General features: G+C 39.2%; 1 protein-coding gene across 3 annotated transcripts; it reads right to left on the reverse strand.

Annotated features, from left to right (window-relative positions):
- Window positions 1-624: 624 nt before the first annotated feature.
- LOC129461924 (lysine-rich coiled-coil protein 1) lies at window positions 625-24,933 on the reverse strand. 3 transcript variants are annotated; one of them, XM_055241399.2, is made up of 4 exons: window positions 24,690-24,933; window positions 10,344-10,452; window positions 7,551-7,715; window positions 625-2,007 (listed from the first exon to the last, which is right to left on the reverse strand). In XM_055241399.2, the coding sequence occupies exon 4, from the start codon at window positions 1,983-1,985 to the stop codon at window positions 1,206-1,208; it is 780 nt and encodes a 259-aa protein (XP_055097374.1). In that variant the 5' UTR covers window positions 1,986-2,007; window positions 7,551-7,715; window positions 10,344-10,452; window positions 24,690-24,933; the 3' UTR covers window positions 625-1,205. The 3 variants fall into 3 exon arrangements, with proteins under 3 accessions (XP_055097374.1, XP_055097375.1, XP_063473675.1); XM_055241400.2 differs by having other exon boundaries at window positions 7,551-7,648; window positions 24,690-24,856; XM_063617605.1 differs by lacking the exon at window positions 24,690-24,933 and adding an exon at window positions 11,591-11,610.
- Window positions 24,934-26,160: the final 1,227 nt, after the last annotated feature.

Consider the following 26,160-nt stretch of genomic DNA (forward strand, 5'->3'; position numbering starts at 1 on the left):
AAAACCCGTCAAAACCAAGATGGCCACCGAGAGTGACCACTGGTCGTCCTCACTGCTACACTCCCACAAGCGCCATGACAGTTTACAAATGCCATGGCAACCTCAGGAAGTTACCCTATATGGCCTAAAAGGGGGATGCATATCATCAAGAAATAACCATAAAAATGGGCAACCAGCAGCCCAGAGGAGTAGCCATTGTGGAGTAGCCATTCTTCTATTCCTTTACTTTCCCAATAAACTTGCTTTCACTTTATTCTATGGACTTGCCTTGAATTCTTTCTTGCGTGAGATCCAAGAACCCTCTCTTGGGGTCTAGATTCGGACCCCTTTCCTATAACATCATTCTGGCGACCAGTGAAGGGACTATAGTGAGGAAACCCATGACCCAAAGGCTAACTTTGGTTAAGTGGTGGGGTCCTGTAACAGTCAGCCATAGATTTCTACCTTAAAAACCAGGTTCAAATGTGAGTAAGCAAGGTATAATAGATAAGGAATTTTTACAACTTTAAAGTGTGACCTACCCAAAAGATCTTGCCTCTTAAGTATGAACTGCCAAGTTATTCTCTCCTCCTCCCAAGAGAAAAATCATTGTTAAATAGGAACAGATTGACACACAACAACATGTAGAAATTAGAATACTTTATTATAAATATTTTCAGAATATAAACTGATTTTGTATCAAGATTCTTTTAAACTTTAGAAACATTATGTAACCTAAGATTATAATGTATTTCATTTTCCACTTTCCAGCCTAGAAAATACACTGCAAGTTAGATCTAATAAAGGAGAAAAAAATTGCTTCATAGAGAAAAACCAATGAACATAAAATACCCAACTCAAAACTATACCAAACCCAATCAAGAAACAGATTGTGCAAAGGTCATTAATCCTCCAATTCAAAATAAATAACCTCCCAAAAGAAAATAATTCCACCATCAAACCAATTTGATGAATAAAAGCAGAGTCACTTTCATTAAAGGAAATTACACTATATGTCAAAAAAATGTAATAATGCTTTTAGAAAATGAGGAAAAGTAATTTCTGTGTTGGAGAGCAAGCATGCTAAACACTTTCTGTTCACTAGGCCTTTGTTAGAAGTTAAAGAACCTATTCACATAAGAAAAGTGGTATGAACGTGGACATCATAAAACCAAGCTCTCACCTATTTTTTCAATTTAACTTTGGGAGAACCAACTTTGAAAGCTTCAAAATCCAAGAATAGACTGATCCCAAAGCATTTCCTCCTCTGTCCTTTCTTGGCCTTGTTCCTTTTTCTTTTTTGTACGCTTCCGTTCCTCTTTCTTAGAGATTACACCTTGGCTTTTTTTCTCCTTTCGATTCTTAAGCTTTTCTGTACTGACATGCACAGTTTCTATTTCCACCTCTGTTTTCTTTCTTTGGATGCTCTTGTGTTTGTCTAAATCAATTTCCTCACAGATTTTTTTTCTCTTATGCTTAGACCGCTCCTCCTCTGATTTTTCTCTGTCTTCCTCTGGGTGCCTTTTCCTCTTCTGCTGTATCTGTTTGTGACTGGCTTGATGAGTACTGGTACTGTTACCTGAGGAGAAGTGCTTGTAAACTCTAGATTCTACACCATGTGAGCCACAAATATATTCTTGTTGATTGAAGTTCAGGGGTACTGGTTTTTCTGAGAAACAGTCCCTGGTGAACTGACAGTAGCTCAGAGAGTCTAGTCTCAATCTGCTGTCATGGGCTGGTAATGACTGAGGCAACCGATTTTCCACTGTTTGTGAAATATTGCATGATCTTGGGTAGGTCTGGATGGTTTCAGATGGGAGTCTCTGGTCAAACATTCTATACGTGGGTCTGGAATTAACCTCTCCTTTGTACCCACAGGTTTCCAAATAGTCCCCTCTCATCTTTCTGAAACAAGTCTTTGGCTCTAAGCCTCTGGCTTTCTGTACTTTAATATAATCTTCAAGTTCATCTTGAAAAGAGTCATATGTCTTCTTTGAATGCTTCATTAGGTTGACAAAATGGGATTTTCTGCAAAGAAGGGAGAAAATTCTTACCAGATTATCTTGTCCTGAGCATTTGCATTTTTTTTCTCGAGATGGAGTCTCGCTCTGTTGCCCAGACTAGAGTGCAGTGGGGGTGCTCTTGGGTCACTGCAACCTCCGTCTCCTGGGTTCAAGTGATTCTCCTGCCTCAGCCTCCCGAGCAGCTGGGATTACAGGTGTGTGCCACCACGCCCAGCTAATTTTTGTATTTTTAGTAGAGACGGGGTTTCACCATGTTGACCAGGCTGGTCCCAAACTCCTGGCCTCAAGTGATCCATCCATCTCAGCCTCCCAAAGTGACAGGATTACAGGCATGAGCCACTGCACCTGGCCTCCTTTGCTCTTGAAAAGAGCTTTGAAAAACAAAGCAGCTCAAACAAATTACAACCTATTTCAGCATAAAAGTTGAGTATCTTGACATTATATGCCAAAGGGTAGCATCAGGATGGTCAGATACCTCCCAGGTCACGTACCAGTAACTTTACCCTTCTCAGAAGTGAGACGAAGAGGGCAGAAAGGAACTGATACACATGTTGCTGTCATAGGGCTAAAATGTGAGATAAGCAGGGATGTGTGGATAGGAACCACACAACCACGGTGGGTGGCTTGATACTAATGTTCAAATAATTTCTGAAGTTCTCATGAATTGGTTTCCTATATATTAGTTTCTAAGAGAAGTAAAAGAACCACAGATATAGAATTTGATTTTTAAAATCTTCAGTTTACTCAAGATAAAATAAACATACTCACCTGACGAGAGTACTGTAAGACTTAACAATAAAAGGATGTTTATAAAATTGATTGGGAATGCTGAAAATTAGAAATTCAGTTATAAGATGAAAACTACTTTTAGGTATCAGGTATGAGGGAAGATGAAGGAACAGAGTTCTGTATCTTCTGTGTAGGCTTGGATTTTATTCCACTACTTCTGATTAGTGAAAAAAGCATTCTAGAATGTCTTCTGGTTTGTTCTCTCTTAAAATACTGGTGAGAGGAATAAGGGAAGAAACAGGTGAAAACTGAAAGGGGATAGGACTGATTTGGAGAAAAGTTTCAGAAGACTCTTACAGTAGATGTTTTTGCTTGCTTGATTCTTTTTTGGGGGGAAGGGCAAGACTGTTCCTGATTCTTTTCCTCACCTCAAATCCTGAATAAATACAAATATAGCAGAAAATGTACTTACTATGAAATTATAATATTTTATATATATATATATATATATATTTTTTTTTTTTTTTCTTTTTGAGACGGAGTCTTGCCCTATCACCCAGGCTGGAGTTCAATGGCACGATCTCGTCTCACTGCAACCTCTGCCTCCGGGGTTCAAGTGATTCTCCTGCCTCAGCCTCCCGAGTAGCTGGGACTACAGGTGCGCACCACCACGCCTGGCTAATTTTTGTATTTTTAGTAGAGACGGGGTTTCACCATGTTGGCCAGGCTGGTCTCCAACTCCTGACCTCAGGTGATCTGCCTGCCTCGGCCTCCCGAAGTGCTGGGATTACAGGTGTGAGCCACTGTGTCCCACCTGCCCTATATATTTTTGGTGATACAGTTTATCTCAAAAAATTAGGAGGGTGTATATCCTATGTAGAACTGAACATTTCTTCAGCTCTCAGAAACAAGGCTTGTTTCTGCTAAAAGGAAGAAATGTTCAGTTCTACATGGGATATACTCCCTCCTAATTTTTTGAGACTAATGATCAGCCAGTTTTTCAAATTTGGAAATTTGAGGTTAAAAAGAAAACCTAAATGAAGCCTAATTTGGCAAGTTAGAAAATATAGTTCTTGTTCAACTTAAATAGTATAAAAATTCTGACTAGAAAAATAATAAAAAATAATGTAACAAATACTTGCTTAAATATGGGCAAACTATTTTAACCTATACTTCAGAAAAGAATATATGCAAATGGCCAATAAGCACATGAAAAGATGTTTAAAAGCACTGATCAGCAAGTAAATGTGAATTAAAACCACAGTGAGACACCACTATGCACTTACTAGAATGACTAAAATGAAAAAGATTGACAATACCAGCGCTGATAAGGATCTGGAACTCTGAAACATTGTTGATAGAAATGTAAAATGGTACAACCACTTGAAAAACAGTTTGGCAGTTTCTTAAGAAGTTAAACATATATTTACCATATGATGCAGTTATTCTACTTCTAGGTATTTACTTAAAGGAGAAGGAGAAACAGTCATGCACTGCATAATAATCTTTTGGTCAACAATGGACTGAATATATGATGGTGGTCCCATAAAATTATAGTGGAGCTGAAAAATTCATAGTGATGTGAATAATGCACAATTCATTATTCATGTGTTTGTAGTGATGCTGGTATAAACAAATCTACTATACTGCCATATAAAAGTACAGCATATATTATGTACAGTACATAAGATTTGATAACTGTATACTAGTTTATGGTTTATTTACTATATTTTAAATTATTTTAGAGTATATTCTTTCTCCTTATTAAAAAAAAGTTAACTGTAAAACAGCCTCAGGTAGGTCCTTCAGAAGGTATTCCAGAAGATGGCACCATAGGTGATGACAGCTCCATGCATGTTACTGCCCCTGAAGACCCGCCAGTGGGACAAGATGTGGAGGTAGAAGACAGTGATGATGATCCTAACACCTGTGTAGGCTTAGGCTAATGTGTGTGTTTGTGTCTTAGCTTTTCATAAAAAAGTTTAACAAGTGAAAAAAAAAAAAAAAAGTAAGGCCAGGTGTGGTGGCCCATGCCTGTAATCCCAGAACTTTGGGAGGCCAGGTGGGTGGATCACTTGAGGTCAGGAGTTCGAGACCAGCCTGGCCAATATCGTGAAACCCCGACCCTACTAAAAATACAAAAATTAGCTGGGCATGGTGGCGCATGCCTGTAATCCCAGCTGCTTGGGAGGCTGAGGCTGGAGAATCGCCTGAACCTAGGAGGCGGAGGTTGCAGTGAGCCGAGATCGTGCTACTGCACTCCAGCCTGGGCAACAGAGTGAGACTCCATCTCAAAAAAATAAAAAATAAAAATAAAAAATAAAAAAGTTAAGAATAAAATAGGAAAAGGCTAGGATAAAGATATAAAGAAATAAAATATTTTTGTGCAGCTGGACAATGTGTTTTAACCTAAGTGTGATTACAAAATAGTCAAAAAGTTAAAAAAATTTAAAAGTTTATAAAGTGAAAAAATTACAGTAAGCTAGGGTTAATTTATTACTAAAACAATAAAAATATTTTAAAAATAAATTTAATGGGCTGGGTGTGCTGCCTCATGCCTGTAATCCCAGCATTTTGGGAGGCTGAAGTAGGCGGATCACCTGAGGTCAGGAGTTGGAGACCAGCCTGGCCAACATGGTGAAACCCCATCTCTAGTAATAATACAAAAATTAGCTGGGTGTGGTGTGGGCACCTGTAATCCCAGCTACTAGGGAGTCTGAGGCAGGAGAATTGCTTGAACCTGGGAGGCGGAGGGTGCAATGAGCCGAGATCGCGCCACTGCACCGTAGCCTGGGTGACAGAGCGAGACTCTGTCTCAAAATAAATAAATTAATTAATTAATTTAATGTAGCCTAAGTTTACAGTATTTATAGTCTACAGCAGTGTACAGTAGTATCTTAGGCCTTCCCATTAACTCACCACTCACTGACTCAGAGCAACTTGCAGTCCTGCAAGCTCCTCCATTCATGGTAAATGCCCCATACAGGTGTACTATTTTTTTTTTTATCTTTCATACCATATTTTTACTGTTTCTTTTTGTTTAGATAGGTTTAGATACACAAACACTTACTGTTGTGTTACAACTGTCTACAGTACTCAGTATAGTAACATGCTGTACAGATCTGTAGCCTAGGAGCAATAGGCTATATCATATAGCCTAGGTGTGTAGTAAGTTATACCATCACTCTATGATGTTTGCACAATGAGAAAATCATGACACATTTCTCAGAATGTATCCCGGTTGTTAACGGACACATGACTGTGTGTCTATACAAAGACCTGCACGTGAATGTTCATATAGTTTTATTTGTGATAGCCCCAGAAAGAAAAGAAACTCAAACGTCAATCAACAGGTGAATGGATTAAATCAAACAGTGGTATAATGATACAATGAAATACTATCAGTGATAAAAAGGAATAAACTATATTGATACACATGACATGAGTAAATCTCAAAATAATGAAAGTAATTATAATTCTTTTTTACTATTTAAAATAGTGATACACTAGGCATAGTGGCTTATGCCTGTAATCCCAGCACTTTGGGAGGCTGGAGTGGCAGAACTGCTTGAGCTCAGAAGTTCAAGATCAACCTGGCCAACACGGCAAGAACCCATTTCTAAAAATAAATAAATAAAAAGTAATAGAAGACTGACAAAAGAGTACATACGATATGATTCCATTTATATAAAACTCTAGAAAATGGAAACTATAGTAACAGTGGTTGCTTGGGGAGAGGTGGGAGGAAAAGATTCTAAAGGGGCATTTTTTGGGGGGTAATGGATATGTCCATTATCTTGATTGTGGTGATCATTTCATGGCTATATACATCTGCCAAAACTTACCAAATTGTATACCTTAAATACATACAGTTTATTATATGCTAACTATACCTCAATAATGCTGTTTCTAAAAAGTCACTAATGGCTGGGCGCAGTGGCTCAGGCCTGTAATCCCAGCACTTTGGGAGGCTGAGGCAGGCAGATCACCTGAGGTCAGGAGTTCGAAACCAGCCTGGCCAACATGGTGAAACCCCCGTCTCTACTAAAAATACAAAAAATTAGCCGGGTGTGGTGACACATGCCTGTAGTCCCAGCTACTCGGGAGCCTGAGGCAGGAGAATTGCTTGAACCCGGGAGGTGGAGGTTGCAGTGAGCCGAGATCACGCCATTGCACTCCAGCCTGGGTGACAAAGAGAGACTCCATCTCAAAAAAAAGTCACTAATAAGATTTAAAAGATGTTGATAATTGTTGAAACTGGATGATGGATACATGAGGGTTCATTATACAATTTTCTCTGTTTTTGAGTATGTTTGAAATTTTTTGGTTAATAAAAAGATTTTACTTTACATCTACTAGGAGGGCTATAGTCAAAAAAAGATACTAGTAAGTGTTAGCAAGAATGTGGAAAAATTGGAAACTTCATTCATTGTTTGTGGGAAGGTAAAATGGTGCACCTACTTTGGAAAATAACTTAACAGCAGTCTCATCAATTCCACTTAGCAATTCCACCCATATATAGCCAAAAGAATGAAAACCTATGTCCATGCAAGAAGTTGTAAACAAATGTTCACAGCAGCACTATTCATTACAACTAAAAAGTAGAAATAACCAACCCAATGCCCATCAACTGATAAATGGATAAACAAAATATGGTATATTCATATAAGATTATTCAGCAGTAAAAAGGAATGAAGTACTGATATATGGTGCAACATGAATGAAGCTTGAAGACATTATGCTATGTGAAAGAAGCCAGTTCCAAAGGACCACAGATGGCACAGAGATGAATAAAGAGGTGAATGGAACCTTACTTACCCTTATCAGGCTGTGAATTTGGTGGAGAAATCTGATCATATTCACTCAGTTTTTCAGCATGAACTTTCAAATAGTGAGACTATAGAATAACTGGTGAGCTAAAAACCGGGATTTTAATTCGGAAATTAAAAATCAATTTTTGTCCAATTCTCCACTCTCATTCATCTGAAACCAAACACAATCTTGTTACAAAGATTAAATAATTCAAAGTTTATAATCACATCAACATAGACCAATCATCTGAAAATTCACAAAATTCACCTTCATTTTATTAATTTGCTTCTTATAAATCTGAAAATAAAGCCTAACTTTTAAAAATGTTTAAACATACTTTATTTTTATAACAATATATTTTATATAGTTTTATTTTTAACTGACAAGTAATAATTGTATATATTTATGAAATACAGTGTGATAGTTCAGTACATGTATATAGTGTGGAATAATCAAATTTGGTGAATTAGCATAGCCATTACTTCAAATGTTGATCATTTCTTTGCAATGTGAACACTTAAAATAATCTTTTACAGCTACTTTAAAAAATATTGAAATAATAAATACATTTTGAATATACATGAACTATAGTCACCTTCTTGTGCAATAGAACACCAGAACTTATTCCTCCTATCTACCTGTAACTTTGTACCTGTTGGCAAATGTCTTTCCTTTCTCTGTCCCCACTCCCTCACCCTACCACTCAGCCTCTGGTAACCACCATTCTACTCTCTACTTCCTTAAGGTTTTAGATTCCATGTATAAGTGAGATCATATTGTATTTGTCTCTCTGCGCTTGTAAAGCCTTAACTTTTTGAGCATTTTTTTTTTACCCTGGAATAATAAATAACATTTGTTTATTTAAGAAGAAATTACTCCAAATTTATTCTACCCTAGGTATATACCCCAAAGAACTATAAATTGAACAACAGCACTTATGAGTTTTAATACATTTGGTCTGAACTAAAAGTTTACGAATAGAGTTTCACTTGCTTTCAAATCAAAGTATCAGCTTCAGTAGATAATCCTATGATTAGAATTACTGCTAACATAAAGTTTTATGTTTCTGTTTGTGACAGAGACTACCAGTTGCCTTCCAATATATTTTTTTCTTCTTCCTTATTAACAAACCTTAGGAAATGTGTCTAGCTTTTAGTCTTTTAGACTACATTTTCTGGCCATTCTTAAAGCAAGATGTAGCCATGTGAATAAATTCTGGTCAATAAGAAGAAAGCTGAAGTGTTGTGTAGGATTCTAGGAGGGATCCTCCCTTCTGCTGCTGAAATGAGGATGCCATGGTTAGAAATGAAACAGTCATCAGAGAACATGAGGAAGTAAGTCAGGGCCTTAGAATAAAAAGAAAATGTCTGGATCCTCTCTGATGATCATGGAACTGTCCTAACAGCCTTGTACTGCCTAACTCCACACTTTTAAATGAGACAAGGAGTAAACTGTTATGGGTTCAAGCCATAACAGAAAATAATCTCTGAATATATTTAAAGCCAACCATGTAAGAGTAACTAAAATGTAAATGTAGGGAAAAGGACACTAACATTTGCAGAACACAATTATGAATGATGTATATTTTCCGTATTTTCTACATTGAATATTACTTTATAATCCCATGAAAGTTATTTTTAAAATTTCAATGAAACTCAAGTTATCACAGAGCCCTTTGACTATTTCTTTGACCTCTGGGCTCTGAAGACTGAGCCCAAAATATACTAGACTAGAATACAGTAGATTAAGAATTAGGACAAGACAGAGATTGCCACTTCCATTTTTCAGGTTGAATAAACATACTTACAGAGGTCAAAGTGATTTGCTCAGCAATTAATGGTGGAGTCAAGGCTTGAATCCAAGTTCTCTCAATCCAAGGCTAAGACATGACTGTAATTATGGTACTTTAATCTCAACCACCACATATGAAATAAAATGCAGTTTCTGACATGGTTATCAACGGGGAAAACTAGATAAGTTCTCTAAAAAAGCACAGCAGGCCTTATGTTTCATTTAAGTAAATGTATCTACTACTTTTGGTATCCCAGATACCACAGATTAAAGAGATCCAGTAGCTCATCCAGGTCTCAGAGCGTGAGAAGAGCAGAATGGGAAAAGACTATTGTAATGTAGTATACAAAAGACTATTCTTTCTCCAAGATACTATTATACAGCAAAGATGATACAAGTGAGGAGCTATACCATATAAAAGGAAGTAACACTGGATAGGGAATCAGATCTCATTTATTGGCTTAGTCACGCCCATGACTATCTAAAAATAATCACTACTCCGGATCTCAGTTTCTTCATCTATAAACTAAGGAAGTACGATCATTAGACATTTTACCTTCCAATGCTAGCATTCTATAATCCTGTGCCTTGAAAACTTGGCAAAGTCAAGGGTAAGACTGCCGCATATTGTTTTGTAACCTTTGATTAATTTGATTACTGTAAAGGAAGACTCTGGGGATCTACAATATCTCTTGACTTATATTAATATTTTCCTGCTCAAGCTTCATATCTTCCTTATATTTACCACAAGAACTGATACAGTGGCTTTCTGGATAAGGTAGAAGACAGAATGGAGAGAGGAAAAGAAAACGAGCTTCAGAATTAGAAAGATCTGAGTTTAAATCCTACTTCCCCAAATGTAAGTCAGGAAGTTATTTCCCTTCTCTGAGTCAGTCATCAAAAGGACAATACTTTTCTTGTACGGATTAAATAAGATGACATATATGAAGTTTACCCACTACATTTAAAAAGTGACATTAGGACATATTCCTTCTATTTTCAACCTACCTCATAATGCAAAATCCTTTGTTATTTGAACTGTAACACTACTCCACAGACATCTTTTATAAAAGGTATCTGTAAACAAAGTTCAGTCTTTGTTCATTCAATGTGGTATCTATCAATAAAAGAAGGTAAGACAGAAGATTATATTAAATAGTTAAGGTAATATTTTTAATCTTCAACTACTATATTTAATATACCATCTCAAATCTTAATTTTCTGAGTGCTTGCAAGGCTAGAGTAATAAATTTTTGCTCATTAGAATAAAAATTTTAATATGAAAATAGTAAGACTGTAATATTTAATATACTAACATATTTTTTAGTCTACAAAATACCATTCTGAAGGTAAAGTTACTGGGGCACCAGTATTGAAAGCCTGGGCTAAGAAATCCAGTCTTGGCATTTTATGTTTTAAAGCTAATAATCTCAAGAAATGCAGTCGATTTTAAGATAGCTAATGATTCTAGATACATCACCAATGTCATCTGAGAATCACATGGGGGAACCACAAACCATCTTTTTTTTTTTTTTTTGAAACAGGGTCTGGCTCTGTCACCCAGGCCAGAACGTGATTCTCCAGCCTCAGCTTCCTGAGTAGCTGGGAGTACAGGTGCATGCCACTGTGCACAGCTAATTTTTGTATTTTTTGTAGAGATGGGGTTTCGCCATGTTGCTCAGGCTGGTCTCGAACTCCTGCACTCAGGTGAGCCACCCGCCTTGGCCTCCCAAAGTTCTGGGATTACAGGCATGAGCCACTGAGCCCAGCCCACAAACTATCTTAACCTGTGGTAGGCAACCTTCTTCCACGGCTAGTACAAATACAACCACACAAATTTCACTAAATAGAGCTCAGACAAGCCCTTCAAAGCTACAGTCATATTCACATATTAGCTTCTACAACTTTTGCTGAAAGTGTTTCTCACTTAATGAATAATCTATGCCAAAATTACTACATTTACATTTGGGGTCTATACTTCAATCTAAAGTTCCTAACAGTTAAAATTTATTTTATAGAAGTTTGCCAGTTTATACATAGGGTGCCAATCATATAGCATCAAAATTGTACTTTCTACATAGCAGTTTAAATGGATGAGTTAGAATCATATGTAATGTCATAGAGAAATGCCCATGATATATTAACGGGAAAAACAATATGTAGAACTCAATCAATTGTTCAATCATAAAATCCAATTTTAGTATAAACAACCCAACATATACAACCCCAACTTAAATATATACATATGTCTTTACTGTAAGGAAGGAATTCATGCATTTGGCCTCCAATCCATTCACTTCCTTTCCTGGAGAAGAGGGAAAAAGAGAAGGATGGTGACATCCAGACCTCAAGTAAAGAGCCTAATGATATTTGCTGGGAGGAAGAGATCTTACCACTAAAATGCTCTCAGCAAGATGTCCCTGGCTAAAGATTACCTGTAGTAAATAAACCCAGAATCTATAACACATCTCTCTCTGAAGAATGCCACATAAGCTATACAATTCTCTAGGGTATAACATGGAGATGAGTCACAATTTAAACATTCCCACTGTGTGAGGTGATCTTGTGAATCTTACTTAGAAACCTTAACTATTTATTCTGGGCCAGAGATACACGTCCAAAGGGGAAAACATGGTGTATTGGTCTGTTCTTACACTGTTACAAAGACATACCAAAGACCGGGTAATTTATAAAGGAAAAAGGTTTAATTGACTCAACAGTTTTGCACGGCTGGGGAGGCCTTAGGAAACTTAGTCATGGTGGAAGGTGAAGGGGAAGCAAGGCACTTTCCTTTCAAGGTGGTAGGAAGGAGAAGTGCTGAGTGAAGTGGGAAAAGCCCCTTATAAAACTATCAGATCTTGGGAGAACTCACTATCATAAGAACAACATGGGGGAAACTGCCCCCGATTCAATTACCTCCACCTGGTCTCTCCTTGACATGTGGGGATTATGGGGATTACAATTCATTATGAGATTTGGGTGGGGACACAAAGCCTAACCATATTACATGGTCTGAGGAGCCATCTTTCATGTATTAGACACTCTGCTTCAGTTGAGTCTCTTGACTGCCTGTATCCTTGAAATAATTAGTAAACCTGATGAGTCTGATTTGACAGTCTGATCTTGTGTGTTAGCTCAGTATCCACAGAAAAAAATCTGAAAAGATATATGCTAAACTTAATGGGGTTTGGGAAATGGGAAATTGGGTCAGAAAATGAGTAGGGGCAAACATTTAACACATTGCTCTTTGTACATCTCTATATTAATTTTTGCAAAAAACATACATGACTTTGTACTTTTAAAAACTCCATAAATATTTAAGTTATACTGGGTATCTTCAAACTAATCTTAATACTAATGCCAGTGTATGGATTAAAAAGATTTGCTTAAAAATATTATGTGCTCAAGATAATTATAAATCAGAAACATTTTAGAAAGGACTTGAAAAGTATTAAAAATATATCTCAGGCTGGGTGTGATGGCTCATGCCTGTAATCCCAGCACTTTGGGAGACAGAGGCAGGTGGATCACTTGAGCCCAGGAGTTTGAGACCAGCCTGGCCAACATGGCAAAACCCTGTCTCTACTAAAAATACAAAAAATTAGCCAGACATGTTGGCACATGCTGTAATCCCAGCTATTCGGGAGGCTGAAGTACGAGAATCTCTTGAACCCAGGAGGTGGAAGTTGCAGTGAGCCAAGATTGCACCACTGCATTCCAGCCTGGGTGACAAAGTGAGACTGTCTCAAAAAATATATATATATTATATATCTCAATTATTTTTTAGTTGTTTTAAAATAAAGGACTTAATTACATTTGACTCTAAGGTCAGCAAGGTAAAAAGGTTAATACAGAGGTTTTCAGAACTTCTCTTGACTCAGAATTAATGTGCAAAAACTGACATGGTGATGTGATGATGACTTTTCCATTAAAAATCTTGGTCTGGCGTAGTGCTTCGTGCCTGTGGTACCAACACTTTGGGAGGCTGAGCTGGGAGGATTGCTTGAGGCCAGGAGTTTGAGACCAGCCTGGGCAACATATTGAGACATCCATCTCTACAAAAATAAATCTTTAATAAGAACAGGTAAATACTGTCTTTTGGTGACAAAGCAGTATACATGGAAAGTTTACTGAGGACTAGTTATTTAGAAGCTCAAGATATCTTAAAATAGAACAATAATTTCCTTCCTGGTTCAACCCTTAATACCAACCAGGCATTTCTAAAAGGCAATGTTGTAAGCTGAGGTAAGAAACTTGGGGTTACCTTTAACTCCTTTGCCAACTAAGCTCTCATTTTTTATGTTAAATAGCAAAATATTCTCAAGCTCAAAATCTCAGCCATTTTCCTCCTGAGTCATGTCTGTTCTAGCTTTATAATATTTTCAAAGCTATTCTTTCATGTTTCAATTCCTATAACATTGTTTAGTTCAAGTTCTTCATGCTTTTGGACTTTATTAAACTTTATCACTACTTACTTTGTCTTCAAGGTACTCTGGTGAGTACTGTGCGAAAGGATAGGAAAAAAGAGATGAACCTTATCGAATGCCTACTGTATGCCAAACAATAGATTATTATTTCAGTTTTTTACTTTTGCAAGAATTTCTCATGAAGATTAGGATATTGGGATTTAAAGAAATTAAAATATGTTGCCACATGTGCTATTTGGTAAAGGCAGATATTAAACCTTGGTTTATCTCAACCCTTTCCCTTACATTACACACAGCTGTTCCACACATTGGGAATAAGTGAACAAGACAATTGTTAATATTGAGGAATTCATAATTTTGTAAAAAATGATATGCAAAGAACTATGATGCAAGACAAAAATGTGTAAAGTGCTGTAAGACGTAAGAAGGTATAATGTGTTCTTGGTGACGTGTTTGTGGAGAAGAATAGATTCTGAATAGACCCTTAAGGAGATGGGTAAAATTTAAGAGAAAAAAACTGAGGAAACAAAGGGTATTCTGGAGGACAGAAGGGCATTAGAAAAGGCATTTCTGCTTTAGATAAAACAAGACATGCGTAAAGGTAGTGAAAGACAGTGCTAAAGGTGGAATGATGCTAAGTCATAATATGCCTTATTTGGACATTTGAATTTAATTCTGCAGTCAGTAGGGGAAGAAAAAGAGACTCAAAATGGGGATATTGTTAGGAAGCTGTTGCAGGCAAGAGATTATTGGGTTGCACCAAAAAAGTAGCAGAGCCAACAGAAAGGAAGGGAAGAATATGAGAGATATTCTAAAGGTGGAATCAAAGGAATTTGTGATAGCTGGGAAGAGCAGATAGACGGGAGAGTGGGGGCAGAGACAATTCTAAAGCCTTGATCCTGGGTAAAGTTATCTTTGACAGAGAAAGTAAGGAAGAGGAAGAAGAGTTGTTGCTGTTGTTGTTATACCCCAGAAGGAGGCAAGTAGGGAGTGGAATGAATAAGCATTAAGCGTTCAAAAAGCAGTGAATTTGATTTTGGAACAAACCCAGATTCTATCAAATGTATAGTATCTTTCACATCTCTCCTTTCCTGTTCCATTCTTCTATGTGTTTAATACCTCTATGTGAAGTTGGGTTTAAACAACTTGCAGATGTTTTATGTACCTTGAAATTCCTTACAAATTAAAACAGTTGGGCCCCTGAACTAATTGTATATGTATCAAACTTCAGTACATGTGATGGGTAACAGGAACTACTAGAGGAAAGAAAGCTCGGTAGTGAAATCTAGGCATTTGTAGAAATCTTTCCTCAGAAAATTTTGACATCACCTCTCTTTCACTTGCATAGTGATTACTATATATTTACTCATTACAAAGGTTGCAGCATTATATAGTTTGAAGAACATAGACTGTGATTGTTGTGGAGTAAAGTGAAATTATCTCTTCTTCTAACCTGGACATCACTTTCATCCTTACCATTTTATTTTAGCATTAGTTATTTTTTAAGTAGTCATCATATTATTGGTTTCTAATGACCTTTACAATTGTTAAAATCCTGGAGGTAGCATCTCTCTCCTCCGATATTGGCTATCTTCTCCCATGTGAAATGGATGTTGACTGAATTATTTTTCTAAATGCAGGAATTAATACTACATCTTGTTACGGGTTTAGACCATTATCCTTTTTTTTTTTCCAGACGTCATCTCACTCTGTCCCCCAGGCTGGAGTGCAGTGGCACAATCTCGGCTCACTGCAAGCTCCGCCTCCCAGGTTCACGCCATTCTCCTGACTCAGCCTCCTGAGTAGCTGGGACTACAGGCGCCCGCTATTAGCCCGCCCGGCTAATTTTTTGTATTTTTAGTAGAGACGGTGTTTCACTGTGTTAGCCAGGATGGTCTCGATCTCCTGACCTCGTGATCCACCCCCCTTGGAATCCCAAAGTCCTGGGATTACAGGCGTGAGCCACTGCACCCGGCCTAGACCACTATTCCTAAATGAGGTTTCTCTTTGTTTCTTTTCTTTCACTCCCCACCCCCACCCCACCTCTCTCTTTCTTTAAAAAAGCAGAGTCCCTGAGGCTGGAGTGCAGAGGCATGATCATAGCTCGCTACAGCCTTAACTCCCGGGCTCAAGTGATCCTCTTGCCTCAGCCACCAGAATAGCTAGGACTATACGCATGTGCTAGCATGCCCAGCTAATTTTAAATAATATTTTGTAGAAATGGGAATCTCATTATGTTGCCCAGGCTGGTCTTGATCTCCTGGCCTCAAGCGATCCTCCTCCCTTGGTCTCCCCAAGTGCTGAGATTACAGTTGTGAGCCACCGCAGCCACCTGAGAATTTTTTAAAATTCAAACGATCTTAATCTTGGTATTTGCTATGGCTCCCATACATACTTTCTATATGCATTCAGTCTACGACTTCATTCATATTACTGGTGAAAACTTTAAGCAGGATAAGGGCAAGAAAATACCTATGGCATGCTACAAAGAATCTACTCTCTTCTTGCATCTAGGATTTATCTATTAGCAATCTACCTTTTAGAAACAGCAAAACTTGAATTTAATTTTTAAACATCTTTCTCACAAAACGCAACTTGATGCTGAATTATTTATTTATTTATTTAAAGAACAGGGCCTTGCTATGTTGCCTAGGCTGGTCTCAAACTCCTGGGCTCAAGCGATCCTCCTGCCTCGGCCTCCCAAGTGCTGGGATTATAGGCATGAGCCACTGTGCGCTGCCTAATTTAACTCTTGCACCATATGAAATGTTTTTCAGATATCTCATGTTTGATGAATAAATCAACTGAATTTGAATAAAAAATGTAATAAAAATGTTCATGCCTCACAGCATGACCTGTTGTGATATGGCATTTAATCATAACAGCATAATAGGTTTGTATTTTTTTGAGACAGGGTCTCACTGTCTCCCAGGCTAGAGTGCGGTGGCGTGATCTCAGCTCACTGCAGCCTCCGCCTCCCAGGCTCAAGTGATTCTCCCACCTCAGCCTCCCGAGTAGCTGGGACTACAGGCACACACCACCACGCCTGGTTAATTGTTTGTATTTTTAGTAGAACCAGGGTTTCACCATGTTGCCCAGGCTGGTATCAAACTCATGAGCTCAAGTGATCTGCTGCCTCGGCCTCCCAAAGTGCTGGGATTACAGGCATGAGCCACCATGTCTGGCCAGCATAATAGGTTTTTAAATGGTTACTAAATATCTTTAATCTTTGAGGAAAAAATTTTATGAGCAAAATTAGGATGCTAATTTGGTTATATTTTAGGTGTCAGTAGCTTACTTCTTCTTCCTCTCTAATAAATACACCAAATTACTGACATGGTCCTATACTTTTCAATCTAACTCACTAACATATATTAGGAGACATTTTGTATCTCTCCATTATTTGCACCTTTTTTTCTGTCAGCAATGTTATGTCATTTTCAGTGTATTTTACTTTTTTTTTGAGATGGAGTTTCACTCTTGTTGCGCAGGCTGGGGGTGCAGTGGTGGGATCTCGGCTTACTGCAACCTCCACCTCCTGGGTTCAAGCAGTTCTCCTGCCTCAGCCTCCCGAGTAGCTGGGATTACAGGCGTGCGCTACCATGGCTGGCTAATTTTGTATTTTTAGTAGAGACAGGGTTTCACCATGTTGGTCAAGCTGGTCTCTAACTCCTGACCTCAAGTGATCCACCTGCCTTGGCCTCCCAAAGTGCTGGGATTACAGGTGTATTGGGCCTGGCCTCAATGTATTTTATTAAAGTTATCTAAAAGTATCTTATGTTTTATGAGAAGGCCTATGAATGCAGTTTTGTTTTTTGATATAACAGTAAATAGTATTTTTTTAAATGTTTCTAATAGCTTTTTGTTAGCATTTAGAAATACTATTGATTATATATATGGAACCTGTATTTTACTCCCCTGCTGAACTCACTATTCTAGTTGCCTTTTCCTAGATTCTATGGGGCTTTTTACATAGATGATCATATACTCTGCAAATAAAGACAGTATTATTTCTTGCCAATCTGTAAACCTTTTATTTTTCTTGCCTGAATGTACTGGCTAGGCGCTCTAGTACAATAATGAATAGAAGTGGTGAGAATGGACATCCTTGTTTTATGCCTGCTCTTAGGGAGTTCTGTAATCCAATACTATTTTAATCTTAGTAAAGACTAGGCAGAGCACAGCACTAAATTTTGGGAGACTAGGCAACTGATTCTGTTATCTTTGCCAAAACATGTTGTTTGATTCCTTTTTTCCCCAGAGGTCAAATCCTATTTAAAGTGTTTTCAGAGAACGTAATTGGGGTAACAATGCAGCCCAATACCTGTCAACAGCATGAATACTCTTTGCTATAATATAATGCTAGTTGTTAATCTTGCTTTTTCAGGAAATAAGACTAGTGTCTGATCTACAGTTTGCCATGTTCTAGCTACTTTACATTAATACAACAATTACAAAAATAACTAAGGGTTTATTATGGCATATTCCCAATGGCAAAATACAAATGAAGTAACAAAATCATTAATTGGGAGTACATGTTTAGTATCAAATTTATCTTATTTAAAGTAAGTCTTTAAATGCCAATAATCGTAAGTACTCTATGGCTAGCTAGCTCAGGGATCATGCTTGTGAAGTTAGTTTTACTTGGATCCAAGGCAGATATCCTACATCAAAGAACATCAAACATGCACCATTCCTTCTAATGGGTTAGTTAATGTGAATGGGTTTGTAAGAAGGGGGAAGCGTATCAATGATCATGTCCTTGGGAAGCTGAAGTAGGTGGATCGTTTGAGTCCAGAGTTCCAGACCAGCCTAGGCAACGTGGTGAAACCCCGTCTCTACTAAAAATACAAAAAAAAACTAGCTGGGCATGGTGGCATGTGCCAGTAGTCCCACCTACTTAGGAGGCTGAGGTGGGAGAATCACCTGAGCCTGGGGAAGTTGAGGCTGCAGTGAGCTGAAATTGTGCCTCTGCACTCCAGCCTGGGCAATCGGAGTGAGACCCTGTCTCAAAAGAAAAACAAAAACAAACAAAAAGTGAGATGAACACTTATGTCCTAACATATGTGGTGAATATAGTAGGGGCAATTCTTAGTCATTTTAACATGCTTAGTTAATATTTTCACTTACTGACACCTAATAAAGGCAGCAAGTCTGAAACTAACAAATAATCATTAATGTTTCTCCAGACACACTCTCTAATCATTCTTCCAGGCTGCCAACTTCAGATTTATATTAACATAATGTGCTCTGGTGTGCCTGTAACAAACATGTCATGTGCAGAGCACATATTTATGCAAAACAATGAACTACTCCTGATATCTCAGGAGTCGAACTCATATTTAAAACTGCATTTTCTCCACCTGCTCTTTATTTTTCTCCCTAATTTCATTAATAAATATTACTATTGAGCCCTTTAAAAGGGCTGGCCTAATTCATCTGTATACCGTTAGTACCAGGTATAGTATCTGGCATGTAACAGGAACTCAAAAATGTTTTCTGAATTAACTTAAGAAGGGTTATTAGCTAGATTTTCTTTATGTCGTTTAACTTGAGCCTCCGCTTAATATCACGGAAACAAAGGAAAATATTTTTAGGCAATTACTATGTAAATGAGTTAATTACTCAATAAGTAGCCAGAAATGTCCTTCACTCCAAAACCAATTTTTTTTTTTTTTTTTCCTTAAAAACAGGTAGAGCTTGGTGTGGTGGTTCACACCTGTAATCCCAGCACTTTGGGAGGCTGAGGTAGGCGGATCACTTGAGGTCAGGAGTCCAAAACCAGCCCAGCCAACACAGTGAAACCCTGTCTCTACTAATAAACACAAAAATTAGCTGGGCATGGTGATGCATGCCTGTAATCCCAGCTACTTGGGAGGCTGAGGCAAGAGAATCACTTGAACCAGAGAGGGAGAGGTTGCAGTGAGCTGAGATTGTACCACCACTGCACTCTAGCCTGGATGACAGAGACTCCGTCTCAAAAAATAAATAAACAAAAAATAAAAACAGGTAGATAACCAAGAATTTTTGTTGTAGTTTTGTTTTTACTATGATTACTCAAGAATATCATTATTTAGTGAAACTTTTTTTAACTGTCAGAAGTATCTGAGAAACTTCACCAAACAAATTACAAAGTCCTGGAAAATCTGGACACCACAATAATAAATTCTAAGTATGTATATTTCTTTTAACTATGGAAACATAGTGTTTCTTTGGGTTTTTGTGATTAATTTTTCCATTTCCTATTTGTAACTTTATGCCTTTTATATCTTCCTTGCTTTTTTTTTTTTTGAGACAGGGTCTTGCTCTGTCACCCAGGCAGAAGTGTAGAGGTGTGATCACAGCTCACTGCAGCCTCGACCTCCTGGGCTCAAGCAGTCCTCCTACCTCAGCCTCCCAAGTAGCTGGGACTACAAGCATGTGGGGCCATGCCTGGCTAATTTTTACTTTTTTTTTTTTTTTTGTAGACAGGGTCTCACTATTTTGCCCAAGCTGATTTCAAACTCCTGGGCTCAAGCAATCCTCTGGCCTTGACCTCTCAAAGTGTTGGGATCACAGGCATAAACCACCATGCCCCAACCTTTGCCAATTTTTAATCCTTACTGATATTTGCTCTTTACCAAGACCAACACAGAGGAGTTCCTCATAACGGTGCTATAGGTACAAGTGAAAATGGATTAGCAGATGCTCTTCAAATCAGTTTTAATGGTCCTATCATAATTTTGAAAGTGAGAGTAGAATTTTAATAACTGGAAACATGACAATTCTTTGATACCTTTGGAGGAATCTGCTAACAAAGTCTTGCTAGCTAAGTGCAAGCAAACTTTTTCCCATCTTGGCAATTATTTAACTCTTATAAATATCTAAAGTAAAAATATATTGAGTCCTAGCTATGTTTTAGATAGTGTGACATATCAAATATTTGCCAATTGTCAAGTGGCAGTAACTGAAATTTTAACGAAGGATATTTACCGGAAGTAAAGTGACAATAGGTAATTTTTTAGGTAACAATTACATTCTGTTTTTGAAATTCTAGTGAATAGTCTCAACCTTAACAGAGATTACTCTGAATGTCATCTGAGATTACTTTTTGAATGTTAGCCATTATAGGTCAAAGTTTCATATGCTTTATGAATTACAATTTTAGTACCCAGCCATGTCAAGCCATGGAAAGAATACCAACACAGATGTGTTAAATCAGTTCACAATTTTAAAGCTGTAAAAGAACTGAGTTTGGTTGGTGCAGGGTTCTTCAACCTTGACACTTCTGGCATTATGAGTAGGACAACCCATTGTTGTGTGAATGTGGGAACTGCCTTGTGTATTTTAGCTTATCTGTGGCATCTCTGGCCTATGCCAAGTAGATGCTGGTAGCACGTGCACTTGCTCACCATGTTCCTCGTGGGTTTAGAAGATAATCCCAAATGTTGAAATCCCAAAAGGCCAAAATCCCAATTGCAGGATAATTGCATGTTAGGGCAGCTTTCATGGACTATCTCTGTGCAACTGCCCATAATCTATTCCTGTAATACATTTTCTCATTTGCCAAATTATTTTCTTTTCACTATCTTAAACTGTCAGACTTTTTTAAAAAAAAAAATTCACCATGCTACGTATTTCATCTTTGCAATGTATTTCATCTTTGCAATGTATTTCATCTTTGCATCATGTCCAATACTGGAAGTGTAAACTGCAGAGACTTTGAGAGTTCTAATTTATCTTATGCATTTTTTGCAAATTTGACTTCATGAAAGTACATTAAAACACTGACTTTGTGTGTAAGCACTGTGCATGTACCTAAAAACGTTGAAACTTCCTCAATAAATGAAGAGATAAGAAATGTCTTTTGCATATTTGTGAAAGATAAAAATTTCTTGAGGTTTCAGCCCTTTGGGCAACTGCATAAGCGAAGAGTTTGAGTGACCCATTACAGTTTTTGATCTATCTCATCAAAAGACTTGTCACAGTATTTCAGATGACCAGTTATAAAGCTAGGTGCACACGACTACCAACCATTGTGACATGCTTTTATACATTTCCCTTTTTGACCTACTTCTTTATGAATACAGTTCATCTGCTCATAACTGTTATATGCATCTTGTGACTGTCAGTATACTTGTGTCTGCAAAATGTTACTATTGCCTTTCATTGCGTGAAATGACCTATGAAGTGTTCTGTCATGTTTTTCTTAAATAAATCCCCCTTTAAAAATGTAAACAAACATATTTTAAAGAACTAAAAAAAGTACTTTTCTCAGATTTATTATTTTCAATATTTTGGTCTTTCGTGACTGTGATTTTGGGGATTTTAGACTTTAGGGATTTTCATCTTTCAGGATTTCAAAATTCAGGATTGTGTCTCTTGGAATTATGATTGGCTCTTCTCCCTCTCTGCTCAATGATGACAACCTAACTGTCTCCGCATTATCAGAGGTCTTCTCCGGGGTACGATCATCCCTAGATGAGAGTCACTGGGCTAGTCCAATTCCCCCACCGACAGATGACCAAACTCAAATCCAGAAAGTGTGGGACTTACTCAGGGTCATTTAGCTGTAGGAGAAACTAGCTCTAGAACCTATAACTAGTCAGACTCCTATTCCAGAATTCTCATTTTACCACCCTGAAGTGGAATAGAAAGGTTACTGCTAGTACTGTGTGAACTGACATCTTTTAAAGTCTTTTGCACATATTTAAAGTCATTGCAAAATCAAAAACAAAAACACATGCTGAGTCTGGCAAAAAGCTTTTTCCACAAGAAGCTGTTTCTAAACCTTCCTGTGGTGTGGCCATGTGAGCCAAACTGAATTGTAGTCTTTAAACTGCTCAGGCTTATTTATTAGTGAGAGGCAGGAAATGTGTTATAAAAGCAAAATAATCCAGGCTGACTGAAGACACTAAATCTAGACTTCCAAAACTGCCTTCGCTAAGAGAACTTAATAGTCTCATCATTTGTTTGCAATGACTAATCCCCATTTTTAGTGAACAGAAAAAGTGCTTACAAAAATGTTTTAAGAAATTTGCAGTATTTTACTCCTCTGCCAGTTCTCCAAAGTCAATAGACAAAGTCAATTGTGTAAAATATTATGGGATAACACACAAAATACAATATCTCATCATGAAAAAGGATAAAGAAGAAATCAGTATTTTTATAGGGTTATATTTACAGGTGTCTTTCCTGGAAAAAGGAATCTAAATTATTCTACAATATTCTGGCTCCCATCATCTTTCACTCTGAAGACAAAAAGCAACATAAGGCAACACAGCAAATACTAAAAAATTTGATACTGAACATGGCTGAATGTTTTACTTAGGTCTTCTGCAGTGGGATCAAGCACTATCAACTAAAATCATTCCCAAAACTGCTTTAAGCTTTATCTCATGGTTTGCAACCAGCAGGCTGTTTGCAGACATATAGAACTATTATAGTAAGAACTCAAACGTCTCTTAGATTAAGAGGGATAAGAAATAGCCTTTTGTGTTAGGGGCAATGCGTTGGAGAACTGCAAAAACTCTCCCCATCCTTGGAGAGTTGACCAAAATTTAACATGGCCTCTAGAAGCCTAAGCCCACGTCCATGAGGGCAATCCAGCCCTCTTTTGAGTTCCTGTTGGAAAAGCCAGGCTGTCAAAAAAATTTTACTGTTTGTTCTAGCCAACACCTAATAACAGCTCCCTGACTTCCCTTTTAAAAGGCATTTACTAAAAAGGGCTCACAACTACGAATCCTCCTCTGTTCCTTTGAGATGTTTGTACCTCTTACAACTCAGGAGTGTCTTTCTCAAGGACGTGGAAGCCATCGCTCTGAAATGTAACCAGGAAGGACTGGGCCTGACTCCCAGTCTCTGTGGGAGGATAGTATTTTATCTTAGATAATTCCCAGATAGGAGACACAGCTGGCCTACTTGCGTTTACACAATGACCAGCCCTTTGTAATTTTTCACCTCCCTGACTCTACTTGAGCCCTCTCTTCCCACTCCCTCCTTCCTTATCTCCTTTTAAAACTCGCAGTCATCTCGGTGAAAATAGGAATGGAGCTCAGCCTTTCCCCTCTGTCAGTAGTTGCGGAATAAAATCCTTTTTCAACGCTTTAATGTCCAGCTTCGTGTATCTCTGACATTGGTAGGTACATATTAAAACTCAGGTGGGCGCGGTAGCTCGCGCCCCGTAGTCCCAGCTACTCCGGAGGCTGGGGCAGAAAGATCGCTCGAGCCCAGGAGTTGGAGGCTGCAGCGAGCTATGATCGCGCCACTGCACTCCAGCCTAGGCACAGCGAGACCTCTGTCTCTAAACTAGAGGATTAAAAGCACATACACATAAACCCCCAGATCACTATCAAGACAGGCCTACAAATCTTAGAAGCTTGTCTTACAGGGCCATATCCTTAAAAGCCTAGTGAACTCCAAAGTGATCCCCCCCAAACCTCATCCCCTCTTCTCTTCCCCCAAGAGCCCCGCTACTTCCTGCTTTCCCCGATTCCTAAATCCACCTCTCCCTAAGCGTCCTACGTCAAAGTCTCTACTTTCCAGGATGCTGAACTTCACCAAACGGAAGCTTACTCTCTTCCACGTTTGGGCTTTTTTCTATTTATCCCTGTCCCCTCAATTTTCGAGTTTCCTCATCAACCCCACTTCCCTTTCCCTGACGCTCCGGGTCTAGATTTCTTCTTGGTCGCCCCTAGTTTCCCACTCCGACCTCGGCTTCCTCCGCAAGCCGAGCGCCCCTTCCCTCCGCACTCCACTCGGAAGCCCTGGCGCCTCTTTCCGGGGGCGGCGGCCGGTGAGGGGTGCGCGGGACTCGGGCCACGCCCTGGTCGGCCATTTCGCACACTCGGGGCGCGCCCAGCGGGCTGGGCGCGCGAGGCCTGTCCTGGAGTGCGGGAGTTGAGGGGCTGAAGACCGGGCCGCCCCCGCCGCCGGGGCGGGAACTCACCTTCTCTGAGGCAGGGGCGGGCGTCTACAACTACTGTCCCCCGCCCCGCCAACGCCACCAGCCAGGGGATAAGCCGCGGTGGAGGTGGCGGAGAGGCAGGAACAACCGCTGCCGCCGCCGCCGCCTCCGCCGCCGAGCAGGCGGGATGGGAGGAGGAGGCGGAGACCCGGCTTCCTGAGGGGAAGTCGCCGCCACTACCGGCTTATGACTGGACAGCGCAGACGCCATGGCGGCGAGGCGCGCTACTGCGCTTGCGCGGCGAGTCCAGCGCCCAGGAAGCCCCTTGAGCCCCGCCTTGCTGCTTGCTTCGCCCACTTGGCCTGGCAGTTCCCGGCGAGGCTCTAACGTCTTGCTGGCGCGACTGGTTTTGATCCTGTCCGTCTGCCCTCCTTTTGGGGGCAAGGAAAAGTTCGTGGGGTCGCTCGCCTTGGGAGAATGAATATAAAGCCAACTGAGTTAAAAAAAAAAAACTGGAAATTTACAGTTCCACCCTCAAAGTATCTCAAAAATACATGATCTGTTGCCTTATCTATCCCCAAATATAGGTTCGTGTAACAAATGCGCAGTAAGCCAAACACCGACACATTCAGTGCTTAGGAGCCGGGGAAGGTTTATTCCATTTGGCCAAAGCGAGAGAGCGGGGGAGAAGAAGTCTCTCAAATACTGACATGCCTTTGAACGTAACTGGGGGGCTTTTATGAGTAAGGTAAGAATACAGAGGGTGTGATCCCCCATGATCAAAGCTGTTTCCTCCCTGGGACTCTAGGTCTCATATGCCCCATTAGATGATGCCCCGTCTGGACCATCAAGGAGGTCTGCGGGACCTAAGGGTCATGGTTGTTTTATTTGTGATAGGGTCTCGCGTTGTCGCCCAGGCTGGAGTGCAGTGGTGCGATCACCACTCACTGCAGCCTCGACCTCCCAGGCTCAAGCGATCCTCTCACCTCAGCCTCCCAAGTAGCTGGGACCGCAGGCATGCACACATGCCCAGGTGATTTTTGTTCACTTTTTATAGAGATTGGGCAGGGGGTGGGGATGTACCACTATGTTGAACTTCTGGGCTCAAGTGATCCACTATCTTCGGCCTCCCAAAGTGCTGGGATTACAGACGTAAGCCACCGTGCCAGGTCCATTGTTCTTTAAAAGAAAAACAAGTTCATCAATCTTGCCTGCACTCTGGGGTTAGGATATGAAGTTAATCAATTACTAGTGACTACCCTCTACTGAAATGACTACGTGCAAGCAAGCATGCATGGAGGAAGAAAAGGACAAAGGAAAGGAAAATAAGTAAAACAAAACATTTTATGATCTTTACAATAAAGCCTCAGTTATAATCTTTTTTTCCTTTATTATACCCTAAATACACAGAGTAGATTAAGCACCATCCTTCGTCATCATACGTTGTCATCACTGGTCCATAAATGACCTTTTTCTCTCTCTCCCTGTTGCTCTTTCAGTATGTACATCTATA

This window comes from Symphalangus syndactylus, chromosome 14 (genome assembly GCF_028878055.3).
Source record: "Symphalangus syndactylus isolate Jambi chromosome 14, NHGRI_mSymSyn1-v2.1_pri, whole genome shotgun sequence".
Classification (NCBI taxonomy): domain Eukaryota; kingdom Metazoa; phylum Chordata; class Mammalia; order Primates; family Hylobatidae; genus Symphalangus; species Symphalangus syndactylus.